The sequence below is a fragment of the Dermacentor albipictus genome, chromosome 10 (genome assembly GCF_038994185.2).
Source record: "Dermacentor albipictus isolate Rhodes 1998 colony chromosome 10, USDA_Dalb.pri_finalv2, whole genome shotgun sequence".
Lineage (NCBI taxonomy): Eukaryota > Metazoa > Arthropoda > Arachnida > Ixodida > Ixodidae > Dermacentor > Dermacentor albipictus.
In genome coordinates this window covers 31,004,342-31,030,136 of record NC_091830.1, presented here as the reverse complement: position 1 = coordinate 31,030,136, position 25,795 = coordinate 31,004,342, and the positions used below count along the sequence as shown (strand labels likewise).

The window sequence follows — 25,795 nt, the reverse complement described above, 5'->3', positions numbered from 1 at the left end:
CGACCGCCGACTGTGTTCGCCGCTGTCGTTGTTCTTTGAGTGTAGTCTGTTTTTGTGGGCACAAGTTCACCCAATAAATGTTGGTTTCGTCATTCACAGTATTGCTGCTGTGTTCTTTACCGTCCCTACTGCGTGACAATATGAAAGGCATTTTCGTAAACACGGAATGTCGAATAATAATATATGGGGTTTTACGTGCCAAAACCACTTTCTGTTTATGAGGCACGCCGTAGTGGGGGACTCCGGAAATTTTTACCACCTGGGGTTCTTTAACGTGCACCTAAATCTAAGTACACGGGTGTTTTCGCATTTCGCCCCCATCGAAATGCGGCCGCCGTGGCCGGGATTTGATCCCGCGACCTCGTGCTCAGCAGCCTAACACCATAGCCACTGAGCAACCGCGGCGGGTGCGGAATGTGGAATCCTCCAAAGCCATACCAATATGGCTGGTGGATTAATATGCCAAATTTGGATGAATAATCGAACGTCCTTAGAAAATGATCGCAAACAGCTTGTTACACTCTGCTCTTACTGTGCTGAGTTACACATTAATGCCGTGGCAAGCCCGAGTCGCTAATTCTGCAATAATTGATTTTCTGTAAACACCTGAGGGAACGATGACGGTGACAACAAAAGGGAGCAAACGAAAAGGTGTCCCACATCGGGAATTTTTTTCCTGCCACCAGTTCAGAGGACACGCAAAAGCTTTTCATCACAGGCCACATCCCGAATTCCCCTGGAATCCGCCGATGAGAGAGTAGGTGCGAAGAAGAGATGCGACATATCTTTGTGTTTGTGTCCACTTTACTAGGCATTCACATTTGGTTGGTCGGGTCTTCTGCGTAATGTTCGTTCTGATAACACTGCGGCTTTCATACAACCCCCGTTCTGATTCTGCTACATACTCCTCCCCCTTTTACCCATACCACTTCGGTCAATTGGATATAGTTGTTTCTTTTCCTTTTCCCAGTAAACACGTTTTCATAATCTTCATCTAAACGGGCGCTGCACCGAACAAACGCAAGCGGCAGTCGCATGCGCTGTCCTTGGACTCCTTGTGTTAGTAGGAAACCTGACACGGCGCGCTTTCTGTTCGCGATAGAGCATAAGGACCCCTCGGTGTATGTTCCGAGAGGGCGTGAGCTTTGGACGCGGTCGTTTGTCTGCATAACAGATACGAAGGGCCGCAGCTGGTGTTTGCGCAGCGGCTCGACTAGATTTATTCTTCGGAGAGTCTCTCCGCCTGTTGGGGCCGGACCGGCACGAGCGGAGGCACTGCATCACGGCCAAGTGGATATGCGCTCTCTGCGTGAAAAAATGAAGAAAACTTTTCGGCAATCTTCATTGCCTGTAGTCCGCGAAGTCTGCGGTTCAACTGGACAAGGGGGGACCAGGTAAGTGAAACGTGCAAAATGCCCTGTGCTCCGTCTAATCTCGACAAGGTAGGGCGGGCGAATCTAGTTGATGTTGTACCATAAGCTCCGTATAGCAAGGTTGCTTTACAGACCTGCAGCCGTGTGTGTGACTTCGTGTTATTTTTTTTTTCGCTTCTGTGCGAGGAGCCTTGCAGAACGTTTAGACGCTATGTCATTTTTCGGTGGCATTATTCTAGGCTGAAAGCATAGAAAATCCTTAGTATTACTATGTTAAAATCCCGCGAGACTAGGTAGATGTCGTAAACCTAAAGTTTGAAGCAGTGAAAACTGGCCGCGAATTACGGGCAGTGCGAGACACAATGTATGGAAGTGCATAATTTGATGCAGATTTTTCCGGTTGGTTACTGAAAATATGATCGCGAGAGATACGTGCCCTCGATCGCTTCTGTCTCCTCTCCCGTCTTTCATTTCTTGCAGCAGGATTCGCTTAACCTGCTGCTTCTCGGTGGCTGCGGTTTATTCCTCTTTCTCGCTGTCATAGCATCATCATCATCAGCCTGGTTACGCCCACTGCAGGGCAAAGGCCTCTCCCATACTTCTCCAACAACCCCGGTCACGTACTAATTGTGGCCATGTCGTGCCTGGAAACTTCTTAATCTCATCCGCCCACCTAACTTTCTGACGCCCCCTGCTACGCTTCCCTTCCCTTGGAATCCAGTCCGTAACCCTTAATGGCCATCGGCTGTCTTCCCTCCTCATTACATGTCCTGCCCATGCCCATTTTTTTTTCTTGATTTCAACTAAGATGTCATTAACGCGCGTTTGTTCCCTCACCCAATCTGCTCTTTTCTTATCCCTTAACGTTACAACCATCATTCTTCTTTCCATAGCTCGTTTCGTCGTCCTCAATTTGAGTAGAACCCTTTTCGTAAGCCTCCAGGTTTCTGCCCGTAGGTGAGTACTGGTAAGACACAGCTATTATACACTTTTCTCTTGAGGGATAATGGCAACCTGCTGTTCATAGCGTATCTCAGTATGATTTCCTCGTGACGCAACTCTGCTTTTGTCTCTCAAACTTTGTCGATGTCTTAGAAAGCCATAGTGAACACGGCCATATATTTCTGGCCCACTGTATTATTACAGTGTGCCGGCATACTACAAAGAACACACGCACGCACACGCACACCTAAATTTTGAGGTCTCGCCTGCCAGAACCGCGATGTAATTATGCCCCTTGCCGCAGTCGGCGACGTCAGATTAAATATGATCAACTGGGGGTTCGTTAGCGTGCTCCTAAGTCTATCAACACGAGCGTGTTTTCTTGCATTTCGACCCCATCGAGATGCGGTCTCCGCGGTGGGAATGGGATACGCTAGCTCGAGGTCAAAGTGCGACGTCGCAGTCGCTGAGCTACGGCGGTGGGTCCTACACACACAAAAAAAAATGCTGCAGAAGTGATCTATGATGACTGTGTTTATGAAAACAATGTGACGCTATGGCGTTATCACAGGGTTGATAGACTCGCACATGTTTCCTTTGACTAGACATCGAAAATTGTACAGCGATTTCGGGGCCCACGACGGAAAGTAGGCGAAGGCGTTTTCTTAAGTAAGATACGTATATAAGAAATTTGAAATGCTTTGTATACCTTTGGCGAATACGCAATCACACTCTCTGTTCATTAGTGGGGGAGTTAAATTTGTCATAGGAAATAAAGGAAACAAGCTTGCGCAGTGATCGCAAAGGCAACATGTGAGCTATAGAGGCTGCCAGAGTGCCAGCTCGCTTCCCGTTGTCACCGGTCCTGCGCGCTAGGCTGTCACATTGACAGGTGGCGTTTCAATTTCAAGCACCGATTTTCGTTTGTGTGCTCATATGTCTCCCTGACTTTCTTTTTTAAACGTCTCTTGATGCGAAGCTGTCTTGTATGAACTCCTCCGGACACTCTTGACCGCGGCAGCTGGCTACAGCTGCTGTCTTGCCTAAAAGCTCGTACGTAAAAAAAAAAAAGAAATGGTGGAATTAAACCTCAGCCCTCGCGCACAAAATCCCGGTTCTCTAACCCTTAGCGCCACTATAGCACGTGCTACCGTGAGCAATATGAGCGGGAACGCGCGAACGCGTGGCAAATAGCTTCGAAACCGCATTAGAGCGATACGTGGAAGGCGCTGCCGAAAACAGAGGGTGAAAGGGGCGCTCTTCCGCTAACTGTTGGCACTCCCACAGCGCCTGCTTTTGTTGGAAACGGTAGCAGGCGGAATTTCACTGGCCATCGACAGCCGCGCAGTGACTTACAGCTAGACATGTTTTTCTTTCATGCTTTTTATATTTTTAGAGTGCAGCTCATGCCGACATTTATCGTAAGGTGCTTTCATACTCGTATATGCCCCAATAAGAGATCGTGTGTACCTTATGGAGAGCATTGTGTCCCGCATTACAGGCAGACGGGCGGATTTCCCAGGGAAGTAGCTCTAGAATGCTTAGGCATTCTTTTACGCATTACGCGTTATATACGCTTCGAAAGAGGGATACTATTGGTCGCGCTTCGGTGCACAGTTACCGGTAACCACAACACCAAACAGCGCGTTATCCATCTGCGATGGCGACATGAAGTTCCGCACTTTGTATAAACAGACGCACAGTGGGAGTGCCAACGATTACTACAACGGCGTCCTCCTTTCCACTCAGTTTCCGACGGCAGCAGCCGCGTATAGCAGGGTTCGAGGCTATCTGAAACGCGCTCCTGAGTTCCCGCTCATATTGCTCACGATAGAGCGCTGCTATCGTGCCAACTTCAGCTAGCTATTTGAGATGAACTGCACTTGTGTCACAGTGCGGGGCACGGGCTTGCGAGAGTGCACGCGCACGCACGTATACCGAGCATTTGCGAAGTGCCCTGCCTGCGTTTGGACAGCGTGCAACTTGAAGGTCTGTCTTGGACGGGGGCCCCTTCGACATGACCATGCACTAAGACGGCAATGACTTGGAAAAATGACAGGTTTCAGCACCGTTTTGTGCGCTTGAACAAAACTTCGCCGTACGTAGGTTCGAACAAGGTGCCGCAGTTTTTTTATCCGTTTTACCCATGCAGGTTAGGACACCAGACGTTTAGTGGTTAACCTCCTTGCTTTTCCCTTGTTTCTGTCCCTCTCTTTTTCTCTCTGCAGTGTAATTCTACGTTATCAAATAAAGGAATTCACATTTCGTGCTGGTATACCGTTAATGGGGCCCGTTCAAGTGATCTTGTGCGCTAGAAGAGTCAGGTTAAAGAACAATATTTCCTACGGACAGTGCAATGCGGTTTTGTGGTGGTTGTGAAGCGCATGTGCAAAAGATTCCATGCCAGGACTTCGGCACTAACTACATTGACGAGTCTTGGAATTATAAACGTCGCGTGAGGCATCCCCAAACTGATGACACCACAGCACGCTGTAATTCGAGGGCCCTATTCGAGCAATACAGGAAACAGGCGGTTTATTGTACAACTGACGCAGAACATTAGTAGTTGCTGCCGAATAATGCCTATCGTACGTTTGAGTCACTTCACACGGAAACCACACCACATGTTATACACAAAAAGATAGCGTATAGCTAGTTACCAACAAATGCATTCCGATCCTACGGCTTTTTTTCATCAGTATCTAACGAAAACACACACCTACAACACCCGGCACATATGTTACAATAAGGAAAAAATACGTACGATCTACGGCACCCAGGAACTTCGCTACAGAATTTCCAGTTTTTTAAACGATCACCATCCTGCTGTAAACATTATCCAGGAAAGTAAATCATTCAAAGCTTTCAAAATAACATCACTATGTATCTATTGTCACTGCAGGCCTGACCACTCCTTTTGTTGTTTTTTCTGTTGTTTTTTTACAGCATTTTTTCAATTGTATATAAATGTTCAATATAAAATAACTCCCGTTTCAATGTTAACCAACCACTCTGTATTTCCATCTCGTTTAGTGTTTATTTTATGCGCTGAATGTCTTGTGCTCTCGAATGGGAGCAAGAAGGGCGCAGTCTCCTTGTCAGGCACCCACTTGCCTTTTGGTCTGCGCCCTAGGCAACTGTACCATACGTTGTCTTAATAAACTCTTTGACTCTTTGACATGCCCTAAATCGGGCATGAGACACTCCTCCCGACATTTATGCATGCTCGCCGTGCCTTGTGCTTCGTCCCGAACCGAAACGATCGAATTTAACATTTCACGCCTAGGTTATTTGTAGTACGAGAGAAAATTTTAGCAGCTTTTGTATTCGCGGAGTGAGGCATTTACGATGTAGCACTGACTCGCTGGGAATGTTTTCAATGGGAATGTTTTACGTATCCGCATATTTTCTAGGTCCGCATAGCTGTATGTAAGGTGACGAATGTCAGTGGTTTGAATTTCTGGTAGTAATTGCTCTGGAACAGTCGCAGTGCCACAGCCGCCATGTCAATAGTCCTAACCGTCCTGCTTTCCGCCTGTCCTGTTGGTCTCCATTTAACTTACCTAAATACCTACACGGGAGATGGGCATTACATTGTTTTCAGTCACACTTGCAAAGCGAGACTTTATTTATGCACTGGCTTATATTATAGTCACATTGTCCGCTCATTTGGCTCAAAAAAAGGCTCCGGCTGAGAGTCCAATTTCATGGAAACTTGTGTCCTTGTTCTGTAGTTGCCGTAGCTTGAAGTAATAAAGTACCGTTACAACTTGAAGCTATGGGAACAGCGGACCATTCGTGTGTGTGTGCAGGGAAAGTGGACTTAGAAGTCTCCTGAGCAAACAAGCGAATAATTCGGCTACCACAAAGCCAGCGTAAGCGTCAATATTGAAAGCGTGCCATCGAGACTGGGCCCACGCTTGGCAGGCGTGATGCGTGAAACTGGCCGAGGCTCACGCGTAAACTGAGATTTAAAGAAAAATAACTTCAAAACACGCTTTAAAGCCGTTACCCACCGCATAGCTTACGCCAAGGAAGCACGTTGATTATGTGTGGCACAGCGTCAGGCATACTGCGAGCGCGTGAACGCACGCACAAAATCACGCTTCCTCAGGGTTACAGGTTCAAAAGCGTATTTGGCGAGTGCACCTTTTTTTGTGTGTCAATGGTGCTCCTTCCTCGCCAAGTTGCTTTTCTGTATACACTGGCGTACACCATCATTAATGGCAACTGCTGCACGCATCTTTTTGCATGGTATAGCCGAACCCAGGCATGATCAGCCTACATAAGGCGGGGCAAAACTGCGATCAACAAAACAGCGATCACACGAAGCACGCGCTCTGTGTGTGCTCGATGTGAAAGTTTCGACCGACACTAGAGGATCACGAAAGAGATTCCGTGTATTTGCTTTCGCTCCTTCGTTGTTGGCGTTCAAGGATCCTTGGATGCGCTTCTCAATCGCAATCAACTCGAGTGTGTCTGCAAAATAGAGACGAAGAAAAGACCCGCACATATTCTATACAAAGCGGTCATTATCGAAGTCACCCAACCTAGAAAGGCTTTCACCTTAATATAATGGTCCAATCTTGACACCTTGTTCTTTGTGGTTGAGATTGATGGCACCGGTTTTAAGCGTGGAGTCACGAAGTCGTAAAAATAGTCGCGCTTGAATCGTTCTTGAATTAACAAAAATTTTGCATTATATTGAAACAATTTAAGAACGTAGAACAACGTTCTACTACCCCAACAGTCGTTAGGATTGAAGCTTTTCTTCTACAAAGCAACATAAATTATACTCGATTCGGTTGTACAGTTGCCCGAGGAGCCAATCTTTGCGTTTCGCAAGCTTCATTACCTAAATGGGAAATGGCGTCTAACTAAACCATCTGTTTATAGCTGCCCTTCTTGTTTTCTTTGCGCATTTGTCCAACACTTGTAGCACGGAGTGTCTTTCCTCTGCAAAACCACTCCCTCCCTCTCACGCCAACCTTGCAGTGTCACGATCTGCGTCGCACATTGTGGTCCAGTAATAAGAAACAAATATAGGACACCAATCAGTCACCGTGAGTCATTCTGCCCCATTCCAATCCACTATTTCTGTCGTTCTCCTTTGCCATTGCTGACTCAGGGACGTCTGGTACCGGTAGGTCGTAGTTATTTCTTGCCTGAATTATCGCGAATGAATGATACTCACAGGGCTGGCCGGTGCTGTTGCACGTGAGGTCGAACGCCCTCTCGCGTTCTCGTTCCGCCCAAGGTAGCATTAAACTTGAAAGACGTGCTCTTTCTGCGTACGGAAGTCGTCCGCAAAGGTCGTGTTGTGGCATTCATCGGAAGTCCTCGTTCTGCCGTCCGTACGGCGACTACGCGAAGCCGTGTGGTGAAAGGTAAGACAACACTATTTTATTGCCAGTTCTTGCCAGTTTTGCCTTCTTGTCAGTTTTCTTTCAGAAAGGGTGTAGGTAGTGTCAAATTGTCAACACAAACGAACTTGTGTGTTGCTTTTAAATGGGCTATTAAACTTTCTTTCGGGGTCGTTGGTTTATTTCGATCAACCGGCTTTTCTTTCATCTTCCTATTCCTAGACGCTGAAGATGGTTTGCACGATGGTCTGAGTGTACAAAGCTAAGAGTGGAATGCGTGGTTCTTTGATCCCATGGTTGTGCCTTGCTTTGTGCAACACTTTGCAGATGGGTTTAGCTGGCGTTTTACTATTGAATTTCGAGTGCGCAGGAGAATCACGAATACTGAAATACGCCAGATGAGTTCCAAAGCTGTGTTGAATGCGTATCGGTGAGCTAACACAAAATAACTCTGGTAGGCATCCAAAATGAGGCGTTACCTCAAAACTATAATAAGACTGTATATTGACTGTAGTATATATGTATATGACGAAAGGCTCTATGTTGTCAACCCAGCAACTGGGCTGACAGTAGCATGCGGGAAGGCAGTAGAATAGCTCCTTGAGAGCGAATTCGTCTTCGTCTACTCTCTCCGAATTCCCCGCTACTTGCATGCAACGCAGAGAACATGCACTCAACGTGCATCTCAATATACAGGACTATATAGACATCTTGTAGAGTGCGCTGCTTCTTTGCGGATTCGTTCTCTTGGCTGTGTAATCTCTACAGACTCTCTCTAAGCAAAAATAAGAAAACTTGTGTACACCACCTAGAGCGCAGTCTTGGAACCGCCAACGGGACAGGTTCTCAAGTAACACGCCGGTGTCGTCTTAGCGGGCCGAATCAGACTCTACTGATAAGAAAAAACAAAACTGTGTTTTTGAGTTCTTTGGAACCTTTCAAGTCGCACCTTCCCGTCTAACACAACTCAGTTAACAACTCTATTTCCGCAAGTCAACACTTTGTTTCATGGTAATAAACGTTAAAAGCCTTAAGCGTTACTTTATGTACGTGTGTTTGAACCGGCTTGCAATGATATATTTACTGTGAAAGTGCTTCCTTTAATGAGGCTTTTCTTGAAAGAAGTGCAGCTGTGACAAAAAAAAATAAGCCGAGTACACTACTGAGTGAAACACCACGCTCTAGTAACAAGGCTCTTGTGGCTTGTCGTTTAAGCTACAAGAGATTATTCACTTTGAACATCAGCACGCGTCATCAACGAAATCGGGGTATTTAGCCTTTGCAGTGAGTATGCCTTACTTTTTTTTTCAAGAAATTTCTCTAATCAGTTAGAGTCAAAATTGATGCTTTAAGTACCATAATGTATTTTTTTTGCCATTTGTGGCTTCGCATTATATAAGCCATGGATTGGTATATGATAGCTACGTATGTTGCACTTCCGGCTCAATTGTGTATTATATTCGTCAGAATTAAGTAAAAAGTTATGCAGACATGTAGGTCAGGTAATAAAATATAAAACATACTGTTTGACAATAAATATTATTTTATATATGTAGTGGTTTACTCTCTTGGCTTGTCTGGCAGCTCCTGGATAAAGGCGCATATTGTGCCCGACACACCAAAACAGTTGCCCCTCAATTGGCTCCAACCTTTAGTCTACATACTTACTTGTACTCGCGCAGCAAGGACCTTCCTGCGTACTCTCAAACACAACACCATGCCACTGTTCCCTTGTTACTGTTGCACCGACTTTATTTTGTCATTTTTGTTTTGTTTTCTGTGTTCTTACGTTCTCAATGTACAAAGCTGACGCTATGATCAGGCATGGATAAGATGCTGCAGCGCAATCTTCAAAGCATGCGAAGAAAAAAGAAAGCCACAAAGAAATAGCCCGAAGGGGGAGTCATCAGATTTGGCGTCACGTGTTTATCGCCGAGAAGAAATTCAAGTAGGCATATGGACAACCTGCCTTGGGGCCGTTGTGCTTGGAAGGTCAATACGGTGACGGCGGGTGGCATGGCGGAGCTCTCCGCGTACGACGGTTATACTTTCCCAGAGATATTTACAACGGAGCAAGCTCATTCGTCTCCAAACGGGTTCTCCCTCGTGATTCCATCAAGCTTGAGACACACTTAGTGTTTCTTTTTTTGTTGTTTTCTGAAGCTTGTTGCAATGTTTCTTTCTCGTTTATTGCTGCTTTGTCATTAGCTAAGATGCTACTGAGATGGCAGAGCGCCTTTCGCTAATTTTCCCATCTCTCGCTTCAGCCGACGAAGACCTCGTGTAGAGTCAGCGATAACTCCCTTCAGAATTAAATCAGTAGAGCCTAAAACCTACGAGAAAGCACGAACTGCTGACAAACATACACTCATATGCGCAAAGCTTTCCTCTGGACAGTGTCAAGGAGGTTCGTTTCACATTAGTCTTGTTTTCTGTCCTTGGTATCTTTTGGTTTTGTTTTCATATATACCTGCCTTGTTTTCTATCTTCATTTCTGTTCGACCATTTCGCTGCGACCAGGCACACACTGAACGCAGGATGGATGATATTTTTTCTTCGCGTGATGCTCCCCCGTTGTTTCAGTCTATTTAGCGGAGCGAAGCTCACAGGTTCCTTTCACACATGAGCTGCACCGGAGAGAGCAAAAGAGAGGGAAAGAACACAAACATACGTACGCACTCACCGATGCTACAAAGCTGACTAAACAGGCAAGAAGGAGGTGGGGATGGAAGAGGGTGTCGGCGAGTAACGTATACCGCACTAGGGTCGCGAAATTCGTCTGCTTGGCAAGGCTAATTTGGCGAGGGAGGGTTGCCCTTCACGTCAAGCGCACGCTTCGGCGTCGGCCAAGCATCGAGTACGCGCGTTCGGCTTGTGCAGACTCGGGCGGCACGTGACCCGTGAGAAACGTTCAGACTCGGGTGACACGTGACCCGTGAGAAACGCACGAACGGTAGACACTGCCCTCGGAAGCCGGTGCGTCTCACATGCCCATCTCGTTCGCGTAAGCAGCAACCGGTCGCCAAAGAGAGAGGAGGAAAAAAGAAAGAATGCGTGGGCATTAGGAGGCTTCGTGAAGCCGAGGAGGCGGTGACGCAAGCTGGCGATCGCGGAGAAATCATTGCCGATCGCGCGATTGCGTGACATGCGTTGCTAGTGAGTGTGTATGTGTGCAGCGAGTCGTCGGAAGGTGCCGCAACCGCTGCGGACCTCTCCCCGCTCCTGTGCAATTTGAATTTATCGGACGCCGTCGTCAGAACAAAAGGTATTGCCAGACGCGTATAGTCGGGCAGTCAGCGTTGAAGCGGACGATATCCGAAAGGTAAGCCTCTTGCGCGAATGTGCGATGTAGTTAGTGCCGTCACTTTGTGCCGGCGCTGGCCAACCGGCTTTTTGATATTGTGCTAGCGAGCTAGCGTTGCAGCAGCGTTACGATACCACTGTTTCAGTGTTAAGTATGTAGCTCTCTTCCTTCAACTGAAAAAAAAAATTCTAAATGAGCTTGTGTTCTTGCCGATACCGATCTTAGTTACTTCAAGACTGGCATGGGTGTCATCGGTAGCACCTTCATATATTTAGTGAAGTCGTGATTGTCATAATTGCCAGGTTTAACTGTTGGCGACATATGGCATTGTATATTCTCTGAAGATTGGTGCTCATGTAGCAGCCATGTGAAGTTGCTTAGCAGTCGCTGATACTTTTAATGTGCTAAGTTTGGCACCGGCTGATAAATCCGGATGATAACACCGGATGATAAAATCCTTGCTCGTTTTTTCTAAAGGGTACAAAGCGTCACGTGAGCTGGGCAATGAATGGTAGCATTACTCTGGAATCTCGCCTACGGGATTAAATGTATATATATATTTGGGGTTTTACGTGCCAAAACCACTTTCTGATTATGAGGCACGCCGTAGTGGAGGACTCCGGAAATTTTGACCACCTGGGGTTCTTTAACGTGCACCTAAATCTAAGCACACGGGTGTTTTCGCATTTCGCCCCCATCGAAATGCGGCCGCCGTGGCCGGGATTCGATCCCGCGACCTCGTGCTCAGCAGCCCAACACCATAGCCACTGAGCAACCACGGCGGGTGAGGGGATTAAATGTAGTATACTGAGATGTCATATATTGGCCAGTTGAAAACGATTGATATTTTATTTGGGCAGCCAACAGAAGACAAAAGACGTCATTTTGTAATCTGCCTGCTGCTCAAGGAAACAAAGAAAAAAAAACACGAAATAGCTTGTCTTTTTCTAAAAAGTATTATGTTCATGGCGGCATGGTTTCAGAGTTATCGTTTTACGGTGCGCAGTATGTACCTTGATGTTTGATACAATTTGTAGGGTGACGCTTTTCTCGACCGATCTTGAGAGACGGTATCAAGCTTTGCAGTGAATAGAAGTAGTAAACTGCTCGACAGGACACATTACAATCCTACAGGCAAGCTGCAGCGCCCCACATGACGAATACGCAATAGAGCTAATATTAGTTTTTACGTGGGTAGAACAGATTACAGGCGTGAGATTTCCGGGGCGATAGAAACTGATTGACATGTTTTAAACAGTTGCTGCATTTGCTGAACCATGAATAACGTTCATTAGCAGTGCCGCTTTCTTTTAGCACAGCATACAACTAGTTTATGAGGCTAAACAGCCCATCGGATGCAACATCGATGAACGGGGCAAGTTATGGTGACCGTGCGCACCTACTTTGGCAGTATTTCCAAACACAAGGGCCAGAACTCGAAACATGAAAGTCCTTCTTCTATTGGGGCCCTGGGCCGGAAGCTGGTATTCTAATGCCACTTTTCGTAACTGAGTTATTTGACTGTATATGAATTGTAATTTCGTCAGGAAAGGTATTTTACTCATATGTAACATAATGGTCCCGGTATACCAGTGACTATGGCGTACAAATAGGTCACGTGCCACATGTTCAAGACGACGTGTTAAATGTCAAGGTCACATGTTCGGTCTCGGTTGGGGCGGCGGCATTTTGAAGGGGGCTAAATGCAAAAAGCGCTCGGAAAGGAAATTAGAGTTAGGTGGACGTAAAAAAACTCGAGGGACTCAAAATTATTCGGGATCCGTCCACTACATCGTGCTTCGTAATGATATCGTGGTTTTGTCATGTAATTTTTCTTATTCTAGCGGTACGCCACACATGCAGCCTTACAGGCTCTTGTAGCATAATTTCTGGTTAAGACACTCACAGAGTGCAAACAATGGAAGTGAGTAGAAATTAGAATGTGATATCCATTCATGGGAGAATGGTGACGAGCTTGCGTAAATTTCATGTACTAGCTGCTCCTAAGAAACATAACGCCGGATTAACTATAGAGTCTGTAGCACTGCCTCCAGATGGTGAACCCACCGCCTGGTAGCTGAGCGGCTATGACATTGTGCTGCCTATCTCGGGGTCAACGGGTTTAATCTCAGCTGGAGCAGCCGCAGTTAAATAGGGGCGACGTGCAAAATGTACGGGTACTTATGCTTAGGTTTCTGTTAAGAAAACCCGACGATGACCTTAATTAATCCGGATTTCCTCACTACGGCATGCCACATATTCATATAGTGCTGTGGCGCGTCATATCCCAACATTAAATTTTTATTTGCAAAGCATGACACATCCATGAGGTGGCAGCTGCTGACGCACGTAGGCTGCTGCAATTTGAAGATTCACAAATGATGCGATTGCAAGGCCATAATAGAGAAGAGTAAATTGTACGGAGATTGATTCCAACGGCACAGCCGCAGCTCTGATAAAGCTCGTGGAACTTGTTGAACCGTCCATGAAAACGTGCTCCCAGTCGCAGTAGGAGTCAACTGAATAAAAATGGCAGTGGTTTCATGGGTAGTGGCGACAACTTTGCCTGCTTCCCAATCTCGACAACTTGAAAACGCGCGTATAAGGTTTGTGGGAGGCACCGAAATGCAGAAACTGGCGTTTCGGGCGGGGCTTGAACTCGGTTGGTGTCGAGACTTGGGGTACAGCAACGTTACTTTCATTGACCTGTGCATTGGCACACACGCTAAATGGTGCTGTGGTTGCAGCGAAAGATTTTGAATGTGCGCTCTTAGCTTCTCAATGATGATATTTGTAATGACCAAGAGCATCTGTGCAATGGAAGTTGTGCCAGCTTTCAAGTACACTGAGAGGCCGAGAGGCCGAGGTACAATGCGCTTCGGTGCGTATGCTTTGTAGTTTGCGGAAGTATGTACTACATGTCTTCCGCAACACATCAAGGTCACAGCGCAGACTCTGCACTATTGTAGCAGCAAGAAAACTTTGGGAGCACTCTGTGGTTGACAGCAGGCTCGTTCAGCCCAATTATTCTCGTGACGCTTAGAGGAAACATTCTACCGTTGGATAAAAATACCCACTTATGACACGCTCCGCACACGTTGTCCCTCAGTAAGGTGTCTATTCGCTACTGCAACAAGTTTCGCGCAAGTATGGCTTCATTTTCACCCATCATGCAGGTGACTTCGCGGCACGTTTTTGTCAGTTTAGTTATGTTTTACCTGACAGGTGAAGTTCTATGAGCTAGTTGCTTCACACCCTTTGCTATGTGTATGCATAACGTTATCCTGTTTTCAATCGCAGCATCCTGCCAAACGGGGTGGAGTAGTGCGACACTTCGTGACAACGATTAGGCACCAGCCATGAAGGTTTCCTGGGTTTTGTTCATCGCTCTGACCGCAGTGCTGTGGTACCTGTGGCCACAGCTTCCGCTGCTTCCCGGCATTGCCCACGGTCTGGGTTCCCTCATGGTGATGATGTGTGCGAGTTACTTTCTCGCAAACTACCTCTGGGGAATCGCTCGCGTCCGCCTGGTGAGCGGATATGGGAAGGCAGTGCTTATCACCGGTGAGTAACCAATGCTGTTTTACGAGGTAGTTGGCAGTTAGAAGTGCGACTCGTGTTATCAGCGTAATCGGGCCGGCAACAACGAATTTACTGCTACGACACCGCGAATGCTGGACTAGAGCTAGCACTCACTTGAAACAGGGCTACAACAGTGGATTATGGTGGATCGGTGCGGATTCTGCCTGGCGTAGCTTTGTCTTGAGTGAAGTGTTCTTGGAGCAAAGGTTTCTTCCTCGGTCTTGAATGCAGTTTGGACGAAACATCATTACAATGCGGCAGCGTTTCTTCAAACCAACCGAAATGCAAAAACGACCTTATCCAGAGTACTGTGGGCACGTTAAAGATCCCCTGGTCGTCAAAATTATTCCGGAGTTCCCCCGCAGCGGCGTGCATTACAATCAAATCGGAGCTTTGGCGTGCAAAACCCCGGAATTATCATTCTTGAAATGATCAGGCGGGTGAATCGTTTGTGATTTAACCCAGGAAATGTGAGCATGTGTGTGTTAATTCTGTTCCATCCTTTTCTATATTTTTGTTCATTCTCCCCTTGCCCTATGTAGAGTAACTGGGCTCAGCCTATTCAACCCTCTATGCCTTTCCCTTATCGCTTCCTTCGGCATCTTTTCGTGATTATTCGCCTACAACGTCTGTGCTCACTGCTATGGTATATCTGTGTGCGTGTTCATGTCGCCAGGGCATCGCCATAAACAAATGAAATCACTTGCGTGGTGTAGTCGCACTGTTGAGAACTAGATAGGCTGGGCATTATCGTGTATTCACGCTTGCTTCCCTTGCACTGTGCAGGTTGCGACACGGGTTTCGGACACCTGCTGGCCAAATTCCTGGCCAGGGACGGCTTTCTCGTCTTCGCCGGCTGCCTGGACGCTAACGGCGAAGGAGCGACGTCGCTCAAAAAGCTGGCTAACGTCAAAGTCCTCCAGATGGACGTCACAAAAGACGCCGAAATTGACGGGGCTCACCGCGTGGTGAGAGAAGAGCTTGGAACACGCAGTAAGAGACATATCATCTGCTTAGATTATCTTGAAACTCTTATGAGAAAAACTTTTACGTTGGTGGCCAAAGGGCTGCACATCTGTGTAGTCATTCGAAAGTGTTACAGCGAAACTTAAATGATACAACTTCCTCTGCCATCTGGTTTCTTTCGAGGAGAAACAGACTGTGTGGAAATAAGTGCAGAGAAAGTTCCCACGTGTAGAAGAACACGTGCAGATCGTATGCAGAGTTTAGTGAAGTCGATGCAATTCGAAAATCATTCTTCTTTATACAGAGCTGGAGCTTCACAACTAAACAAAGAAACTGTCAAATGAGGTTTGTTTGTTCATTGGCCACGTTTTCTGGCTTGGTTAGTTGGTTGCTCGGTCAGGTGCGTTGCTTGGTTTTTTTCTTGGTTGGTCAGTTAAAGAAGTGTCTAGTTGATTAGGTAGATGAGGGGTTCGTTCCAGATGGTTTAAGCCTTGCACAGTATGAATGATCAACGTCTCCTTTTGAGCGTCTTTTACCGTGGCTCGAAAGCGTGCTACCCATTTACTTCCACTGAATTTCGGGCATATACGTTAGCCCGTAAAATTCATGACACCTCTGTCCCGGCTATATCTACCGGCCTTCGATTGACACTAGGTTGTAGCATACAAAGATGCTGAGAAACTCTTCTTTGCATTCTGTAAGTAGAAGCGGGGCAGCACGCTAAAAACGACGGACAAAGTGTTCGCGTTTTTTACTTGAGCCATTTAAGTTCGTGTTTCCTGCGCGCTGCATGGCTTATAATGACTCAATGAACGAACTAGCTCAAAGAAAAAAGAATTGCTCACTCTTCTTTGCACTTGAAAAACATGCTTCCTCTTGACGCCAAAGCACAGAAAGGACCTGATAAAGTAATTCGCATCATGTATATCAGTGCACTCTCTGCTAAAGTTCGACAGTTTTACCATCGTAATCACAATGAAAGTCTTGTTTTGTATCTGCCGCCATGAAGGAGCGTATTACCGCGAGACCCGTTCCTTTATCCTAGTGCGCACGTTGAGCCAAATTCTGAGCGAAGCGAACTAATTCTGCGTGGGATTTGGTGGTGTGAAAAAAGTTTCATTAAGGAGAAAATTTCACGCCAATCCGACGGTAGCAGCCTAATTTGCCCTGTGGAATATACCTTCTTTGGGAGTTACCGACTAACTAAGCCTCGCTATGTGATATGCTGGAATTCGGCTCAGTACGTGTGGTAGCTAGAGCCACGGTCCAATTAAAATCCACGCCCCCGGGTTTGATACTCGGACTAGGAAGAACATTTTCTTCGATCCAGGAAATGCTTTCTTTCTAATGGATAAGTTCAATTTTTTTCCTTCTTAACTTTTTGCCACTGTATAATGGATGGCCATTTTTGTGCCTTCCAAGGATTCTGGGCATGGCTTTTCCTTCCTCCATTGGCTCCCGAATTACCATGCGTGCCGGCACGCATAATAAACGATGGTGGCGTCGCCTCTGCGAAGACGGTGAACGCATCACCTCGTGCGTGTGTAATGCAGTGCTATAAAACTGCAGTAAAAAAAGCAAAGAAAAAGAAAAAGAGACAAATGTGAAACAATTGCACTTCGTAACTGCAACGATTGCCACGCTCTCGTACTACGTTCTTGAACGGCGTTGGCGCCTCCTTTCCCGCACTTGCCGGAAAGTATGGCTCGCGTAATGGGGCTCACAAAGGCATGAAGGAAGCTCCGCGTGCCACGCTTCGGCTGCCGTTCGAGGAGCGCGAAGTGGACGACGCGTAGAAGTGGAACGGTTGACGCTTCCTTGTTCGAGGGTGCGCAGCTGCGTCTCCCGCGGGCGCACTTTGGAGCCACGGCGCCCTGTGGACGCGGTGGCATGCCGCTGCACATTGAGTGGTTCTAGCGCGATGGCACCGCATTGCAACCATAAAGAAGGCCGCTGAAATAGCGCAATGGGCAAGTTGAAATAGAGTCGCGGGGCGTGCCTTCACTGAAAGACAGAAAGACAGAAACATTGCAAAGCGCATCGAAAGAAAAACCAAAGAACAGTCATTTTCGAGGTACGTTGGTCCCTGGGATCGTCGATGGCTGCGCCTTTTCACATAGAATGAGTGAGTACGGAAAGAAAAAAAGGAAAATGGTAATACACTTTATAATATTGTAGGAGGAGGAAGAAATCAAGAAAGACTATTTAGAGGTTCTTTACGGAAACAGATAGATAGGCAAAGCGGGCAGTTTCCAGGATCCTCAAGTTCAGCAGGCTTGCGCCCTGCTCTCTCAATGTTGCGCAGACGGTTATGAATATGCGTAGTAGTTCCTCTATACATTTGTACAGTATCCTTCTGATGGATGAACTTAAAGATATACGCCACATCACTGATATACAAAATTCAGAACGAAAAGATGTGAGCACAAATGTAATGTACAATCAAAAAAAAGGAAAAAAATAGATGCGGTAAAGAAAGAAGTGCGATAATTCCGGTTACCTTGTACTACGAGTTCGTATTAGGAGAACCGTGCATTGTACTCCTGTGCGGAGAACCTTGAAGCGACTGCGTGCAACTAAGCAGACCAGAACGGCAAGTGTTTTAAGATTCCCCCTCGAATTTTATTGGAGCTAATGACACAAGTACGTAAGTACTAGCACCATACTTAGTCATTAGGCCACGTTTCAGCTAGAGAGGGCAAGCACTGGTCGTAAATATCCCCTACAATAGCTCTTACGGCTATAGCTTCTTTAGCCGGTGGCACTGTCGCCGTCAGTCGGGATGCCGCATCTTCAGCACTGTTGTGTGCACGTACATGAATTCGCCTCGTTGGCGCGTTTCCAGCCAATCAGAGAAGGCGCACCCACGTTGTGAGCCAACCAGATGTGACAAAATGGCGAATTTCGGCAATTGGCCGAGATCTGACAGTTTCTATAATGGCACTTCCGGCACGCCAAAAACCGTCAGTCTTCCTCGTGCGTGATCGATGACTTAGCCGCGAGCAAGTATGCGAGGCGGCAGCGGACTCTGCAGATTGACGTCACTCAAACGCCTCGCGTGTACATTGTGCCTCTGCACGTGTGAAATAATGGCTCACCGCCAGCGAGCATGGGTGCGTCAGTGCACTGCGAAACCCGTGCTGCCGGGATGACGTTTAAAACCGAGAGCTCTCGCAACAGATCGCGAAGCGAGCAGGAAGCAAACTGGTTGTGGATTGGTGCCAAATGCGAGCTTGACGCGATTGTGCACACGAAGAAAGGGATTTCTCCAAGGCGAGTCATTAGAAATGCTACGAGTTGTCGTTATGCCATAACTGCTATTGCAAGTACGCGCCGCCATAACCAAGGTCACCAGATTGTTGCAGATTCAGAATGGTGTGATGCAGCACATTATCTAGCTCAGGTGACCTCCAACACCGGAGTGGACGCTGTCGAAGGATTACAAAATGGCGCTTGTGACACCACGTGACTCGTATTGAAAATGTGTCGACTGCTGCATAGATAACGTGAATTCTTTTTTTTTTAGCTCGTCGAGGTATAGGAAGCGCTGGTATAGCGTGCATGTTTGGATCAAGAAGCACGCCCTCATGACTACTGCTTGGCGTAGGAAAGAAGCTTATCGTAAAAAAAGAAACCTTCTTACCGACGTCGGCGAACAAATTTTTTTTTTCACTCGCAGAGCTCTGGGCTGTAGTGTGCAACGCTGCAATAATGAACAGCGGCCTCATCGAATGGTTGACGATGACGAGCATCACACGCATCTTTGACGTCAACGTGTTCGGTGTGGTGCGCGTGGTCAAGAAGTTCCTGCCGATGCTCAAGGAGAACAGGGGTCGAGCAGTCATCGTCACGAGCAATCTCTGTGAGTGTTTATCGCAACAGTGAAAAGAGAAAACGGTTGGTTGCAGTTGAATAAGAAAGTAAGTCCAGTTACCACTGTTGCACAAGTGGCGTTAAGGACAAGCTCTAATACTCTCCCAGATTTAACACATTTCAGCTGCAGAAGGTTCCTATTTGGGTAACTTCCGAAGGGTAATGAATGAAGCTTGCTTCAACTGAAAAATGACAAGGAAAGGTGGGAGAGACTGCTGGGGACGTAATTTGTTTCATGCAACATAATGATCTCTGAATAATAAGGGACGAAAATACGGAAGATGAGAAAAATTAAACATAATCTTAACAGATCTGTAAGTGAATACCAAACTATCTATTGGATTGGCGTTATCAGTGAGGATGTATTCATCATGAGTAAATACAAGGAAGATGAAATATAATTACAGTGCTTACCGGAGCGGTTAAAGTTGTATTTACGACGAAGCGATGCTTAATAAAAGAGCGCAAATTATAATGAATGTTTTATAATGTTTAACGCTCACGTAGATGCTATTCACAGTACTGCCATATCTTCTTGCCATATCTTAATTGCGACAAAGTGCTGTCCTGCTGAAAATATATTCTGTGGAGACAGTTCGTTTTGTAATCGAAAAAGATATAAGCGCTTTTGTATAACAAACGGCCTTTTCTAACTTACAGCGTGTCGCATTTAGTTTAGTAGTTAACTGCCAAACAGTTATTTCTAGGAATTCGACATTCGGAATGTCGTTACTAGGGCAGGAACGACCTTGTTATCGCGGTAAAAGTTTACCCTTTGGATGTTTCTACACGCAACGTTTCCGCGTGTCTGCGACGCTGGGGCGTTGATAGAATCAAGTGTGAAGTCGCTACGCATTCTTTCCGTCATGCATCTCCCAGTTTTAAGGTGAAAACGCTTGACCGAGGACGAGCCACACCCTTTTCGACACTACCACTGCTAACATCTGCATCATCCCGAATTTCGAACTGGGTGGCAGCAGCTCGCAATAATAATTATGTAAACGGAGACACAACAATGCCTAATACTTCATTTATCCTCTTTCCATTCACAGCGCATTTCACGCTGCCGTTCACAACGCCTTACGCAATGACGAAGCACGCGGTGCAGTCTCTGGTCGACGGTCTGAGGAGAGAGTGTCATGGCAAGGGAGTCGACATTGTCGCCGTCGAGCCACTCACCTACAGGTAAGCAGTTCAGCTCAGTATGACGGTGGCACATTTCGTAGACATCACCTTCTCCCGATAACACGCCAATTCAGGTGTAATTATAAGACTGGTGACACTCAAATGAACAGTCCCTCTGGAGCTTCTTGTGTTAAAGCCGCCGCACTGGGTGGTGTCTAAAACGCGACGTTTATGACGTGTTTACGGCTCCCGCACTCGCTTCCGCCGCATGCAACGCAGCAGAAGCATGGCCTTCGAGATCTACGTCTCTTTAACCAGAGCGCACCACCACTGGAGAGTGGACTTGGGTACCACCAAACGATACCGAACTGCAAGTCGCACTCAATGCCACCATTTAGCATATTGCTTAGAGAGCTTTTCAGTAATAAGGGCACCTGAGGCTTGGGAAACAGAGGTCAAACACACGAAAAAGAATGCGCTCTAATTCATGCAATGTCTCGGATTTGAAGTTTTATTACACACATCAGATCGATAGAGAAGAAAGGAAGGATACCGTGCACCTGGAATTCCATCTCAACTACAAAAAAAAAAGAGAGAGAAAGAAAAAAGACCTTGAGCTAATTTATCACTAATCATCATCATCATAAAAACTTTATTGTGAGACTGAGGAGTTTGGAGCACGCAGCATATTTTGCTCCAGCGACTGAAGAGAGTATATTTCGCGTCTCCCTCGCAGGTCCAAGGTTACCGAAGCCGTGGGGTCCCTCGATGCCGTCGAGAGGGAATTCAAGAGTCAACCTGCCGAAGTAATGGCTGGCTACAACGCGCAAGAACTCCACGACTGGACCCGCTCAATGAAGGCGCTCTACGAGTGGAGGATTAAAGACGACATCGAAGATCTGGTCGACCAAATGGTCCTGGCTGTCAGGGAGAAGTATCCGAAAACGCGATACCGGACGATGGCCATCTTTGACTACGCATGGGTTACCTGCCTGAGGACGTTACCGGCTGATGTGGTGGACCTTATCTTACTATGGTCGAGGCGGATGGCGTTGTGGAAGAAGTGAGCCGGTGAACATTCCGGCCTGCATTATCAGATATGAAAAAGTGCCTTTTTGGTGGTGTTTGTGTCCGCAAGACCTTTGCTTGTGCAATCGCAGCGAACTGTGTGTGCACGTTCGCGCAAACTGATAGAACTGTTCACGACAGTCATGTGTTCGATTGTTTTTCGGCACGATCTTCCATCCCGACTTCATCGTTTCTACAGTTCACAACAAGACTTTGCTGACATCACATGCTCATTCGTCGCACATGCTGGTGCGGCAACGGACGTGCGCATTTTTTTTTCTTGTGCGCTAACGAACTAAATGTGTTGCAGCGGAATTTGAAATTTCTCAGTGTTTCATGTTTTATCTCCTATTTTTAAAAGGCTTTGACGTTGACATGTGGAGAGAATGTAAAGTGTATCGATTGAAACGCTATACCCAGAACGCATGGCTGGCAGATGTTTTTACGGCACCTGTCGGCTCTGGGGGCACAGAGCTGATGCATTGTGGCATAGTGTGAAAGAGCGTGCTTTTGTGACGGATTGTGACGGTGTCTGGCCCTCCAGTGGTCGCCCATGACTCATTGGTGGTGCTAAAGGCGCCGCAGCCATGCCCTCCAAGTATAGCGTTTTATTCGCTGAGCCCCCCATGACAACCCTTTGCACTACCTTACTGATTGACGCTAGAACAGTACTGTACTTTGCACTGAAAGTTCAACGAAAATTTAGACTTAGAAAGGGTTACACTGCGGCAATAGAAAATAAGAACGGGGGTATACCTAGAAAAGACACAGTATGAAGTTTGGTTTCGTTGACTGCGTGAAATGTACCTTTGTTTCGTGAATGCAGATGCCGTTCGAGACACCGGGCGTTTTTTAGGGATTAAGACTAGTTAAATATTTTTGTGCCCCTTCACGTCATGACACTGCACAAAATTTACGCTAATTGTTTCTATAAGTGTCGCGTATGCAATTAATATTGTTTTATGACAGATGTTCTTGGTCACAGCTTTAAACATTTATCGCTCAAATGTTTGAATGGTTTTATGCGGGATGGTTTGGAATTTATGAAAGGCTCGTCTTAAGAGTGCACGATTGCGTATTAGGTGCCGGATGCGTCATTGCACCATTCCAATGCGAAAATTAGGTCATGCAGGGAAGGCAACCTAGGTCAACCTTTTACGTTGAAGGAAACCAGTTCATATTTACTTGAAGAATGTAGTGGAGTCAGGAGTGAAGACAGAGTTAGAGCAATCAAGTGACAATTCCGTGCTAATTTTTGGAGATGCTTTAAGTGTATCTAGTCCACGTTGCGTGTCGCAGCAACTACTGAAATTTTGTACTACGATTTCCTCTTTCCTCAGTGTAGGGTAGCTAACCTGTCTCACTCCCGGTTATCCTCCCTTCCTTGTCTTTTTACCACTTTCTTCAGCGATATTTCTCACACCTAGGTACATATTTCTTGCCTTTGTAAGAGCAGAGAGCAGGTATTTGTTTGCCTAAACAAACGTTCACTGATGCGCTTCAACATGACTGATGCAAGTGGGACTAATTCCAGAAGTTGCAGATTTCGTAAGCCCTCTCATACGTTGAAACAGGGTCTTGATTAGCTAGCGCAACGCGATGTCTTTGGTACCGCAGTGCAATTGATCAATAAAGGTGTACTTACGGCTTAGCTCTTCTACCCATACTGTACGTGGCACAGTTGCTCGCGTTAACATATACAAAATACATATAGTGCAGAATAATAACCGTTGCATAGCATAGCATCATCTGCATTGGTGGCTGAGTGGCTATCGCGTTTGCTGCTCACCGCGATGTTTCAAGTTCGATTGCTGACTAACCTCCGGAAGGTGTGTGCTAGTTTCGGTTTTGAGGAACATGTGCGCTCCAAGTGGTTGCCGGGCATGGTAACTTATTTTTTATTTCTCTTTTTGGGGTTTTTAAATCGGACGAAGCGCGGGAAATAGTTGTCTTCGTGCGTCCGTCGAGCTTACCAACGCTCACCCATGCCACTCGATCAGCGATATCACAAGTCGGATCATCCTTGGTCATCTGCTTCGGTTGTCGTCCCAAGTATGAAGATGGGAAAGATACGACAGAGACGCTTGATCAGGCGTGCGACGAACGGAAGACGCAGGAAACCAGGTCAACCAAGCATTAGACGAAGATGGCTAAATCGGGGCGTAACATTTGCTGTGCAGTACTGTGGTGTTCCAACAAAAGGAATTCTAGTTCTGAGTTTTTCAGGTCTGCTAATGACAGGAGGTAAGCGCAAGTATTTCACTTTATTTTCTGAGCAGGTATTCATGCTGCGCGAGTAAACCAGTTCTGTGCAAGCCTCAGTGAACTGACATAGGAGCAATGTCACTCGACCTATTCGTCATGACGGCCGCCCATCTGCTGTCGGCGCAATACTTGTACTCGAGGGCGCGAGTGAAGGTTTGTTGGGCTGTGCAGTTTGTGTACCCTTTACTTTGTCGTCATATACAGCCCAGGCTAAAGAAAAGAAAAATGGACAACGGTGATGTTTATGAAATTTCTAGAGCAATGACGGCAAAAGAATGCCCGTACGTAATTTCTTGTTTCGTTTTGATGCACCGCTACTAAGATACCGTACTGAAGAAGGTTGAAGCTCTCAATTGTATCTGAATTTAGGAGCGTAGGCAGTACCACGCTCTCAATTACCTTGCTTTAGGCTCAGCTTCGTTGGGGCAAGTTTTTGAGCAGCTGTATTACAGACGAGGCGCAGTGTTACTTCTTTTGCCGGCAAAATGTGTTTAATAATGTCAGTAATACAAGTATAGAGTATTTATTACTAATTACACACGAACTGGCAATCACCCTTGCAATGAAGAGTGCTATTAAGTTTTTTATGATTGGTTGGTTCCTTGCGTTGCTGTTGCGTCAGAATAATGTCTTATTACTTTCCATGCTTTTCTGTATATGTGAATAGGACGCAAAGGATGACGACAGGCAGATTATATGCGCTTGTAAGCGCTACAGAAATATGCTACCTTATCCGGCACGTAGTTCAAATAATGAGAGAAATTATAGGCTACTTCCTTTTCATGCATATGCATGTAGCCAACTTAAAATTATGTCGGTCTTTACTCCTCATGCTGTCAATGAAATACATGTATTGTGCTGTACCTTCTTTCTGTAAGCCACAAGATGTGTCACCGTCATAACATAACTGATAGTACAGCTTCGTGTGACCAGCCCATGATCGTTAATTTTCGCATTGGTTTCTATCTTATGGAATCCATGTTCGCTCTTTATGTACAAAGTCCCGTTGTGAATTAAAATTGCTGCTGCAGATTGGCACTTTCGCACTGCGTGGAGATCAATCTTCTTGCAGTACGGAATGTGTGAATAAAAACACAAAACGTTAAACTTTTACTTGTGTTGAGTTTTGGCTGACTGAGAAATCGGCCAACTTTAGTGGATCTACTTCACAACACACGAACAAAATGAACGATTGATGGTGTGTGTGTGTGAAAACTCTTATTGTAATGAGGTCCGGAGGTTCGACTTTTTAAACCAAGGCGGGCCTCTCCCAGGTTGGCACTGTCAGGCCAAGCCTTTCAGGGACACCATGGGCCCTCTGGACGCGCCTTAGTTGGTAAAGAAAATAACTTTCTGGCACCATCAATCGTTATAGGCGGTGCACAACGATTGATGGTGCCGAGAAGTTTTCTTTATACTACCACCACTATATCTGTGGACTAGTTGAACGGTAGCCCTAAACTTAAGCACAAGTAAGGAAATTCAGAGTGGATATTTTCACTAAATGACGATATTAATATATTACCTGCAAGTATAGGTAGTTAGCGACGGTTTGCAATATAAAAGTTTTTCATTATAGTTGCTTGGCACTGGTGTGTACGAGCGCTGTCCCAGTAAAAACGTGTAGAAGGTTTCAAGGTAAACGAAGCTTTCAAGGTAAAAAAAGCTGATCGCAAACACGGCTCTCTTCAACGGCTTCTGCTCCGTGATTCGGCCAATTTCGCCGCACGGCCAGCAGACCTGCAAGAGAGCACGAACACAGCCCGCTTGCATGATAAGTTTGAAAGCAGGGCTTCGCGGCAAGCCTCTACCGTGGTACACTATAAAGCCTCCTCCTCCCAGCGGCACGCCCTCCCTCTCTACCTTCAGACCTCATCAGTGACGTCATGGAGGGATTGTTTTGTTTGTGAATTATTTCTCGTTGGATATCCGAC

The 25,795-nt window shown here is 46.3% G+C and overlaps 2 protein-coding genes across 7 annotated transcripts in view; both read left to right on the top strand.

Annotated features, from left to right (window-relative positions):
* Positions 1-1,176: 1,176 nt before the first annotated feature.
* On the top strand, positions 1,177-21,595 carry LOC135912263 (retinol dehydrogenase 7-like). 3 transcript variants are annotated; one of them, XM_070528056.1, is made up of 6 exons: positions 1,177-1,394; positions 14,283-14,546; positions 15,351-15,557; positions 19,210-19,392; positions 20,456-20,588; positions 21,265-21,595. In XM_070528056.1, exons 2-6 carry the CDS (start codon positions 14,342-14,344, stop codon positions 21,593-21,595), a joined length of 1,059 nt encoding a protein of 352 aa, XP_070384157.1. In that variant the 5' UTR covers positions 1,177-1,394; positions 14,283-14,341. The 3 variants fall into 3 exon arrangements, with proteins under 3 accessions (XP_070384157.1, XP_065300745.2, XP_070384158.1); XM_065444673.2 differs by lacking the exon at positions 1,177-1,394 and adding an exon at positions 7,639-7,702; XM_070528057.1 differs by lacking the exon at positions 1,177-1,394 and adding an exon at positions 10,860-11,000.
* A 1,986-nt stretch (positions 21,596-23,581) lies between these two features.
* LOC135912266 (juvenile hormone acid O-methyltransferase-like) overlaps positions 23,582-25,795 on the top strand; it is an 88,429-nt gene continuing 86,215 nt past the window's right edge. For 2 of the 4 annotated variants that reach the window (XM_070528060.1, XM_065444676.2), the window contains exon 1: positions 23,746-23,840. Coding sequence is in view for 2 of the 4 variants with exons in the window: in XM_070528061.1 (XP_070384162.1) it covers positions 23,582-23,840 (259 nt within the window). In the remaining 2 variants the exon portion in view is untranslated. Of the gene's footprint in view, positions 23,841-25,795 lie in introns of all 4 variants that reach the window. The other 2 variants (XM_070528061.1, XM_070528059.1) reach the window with 2 other exon arrangements.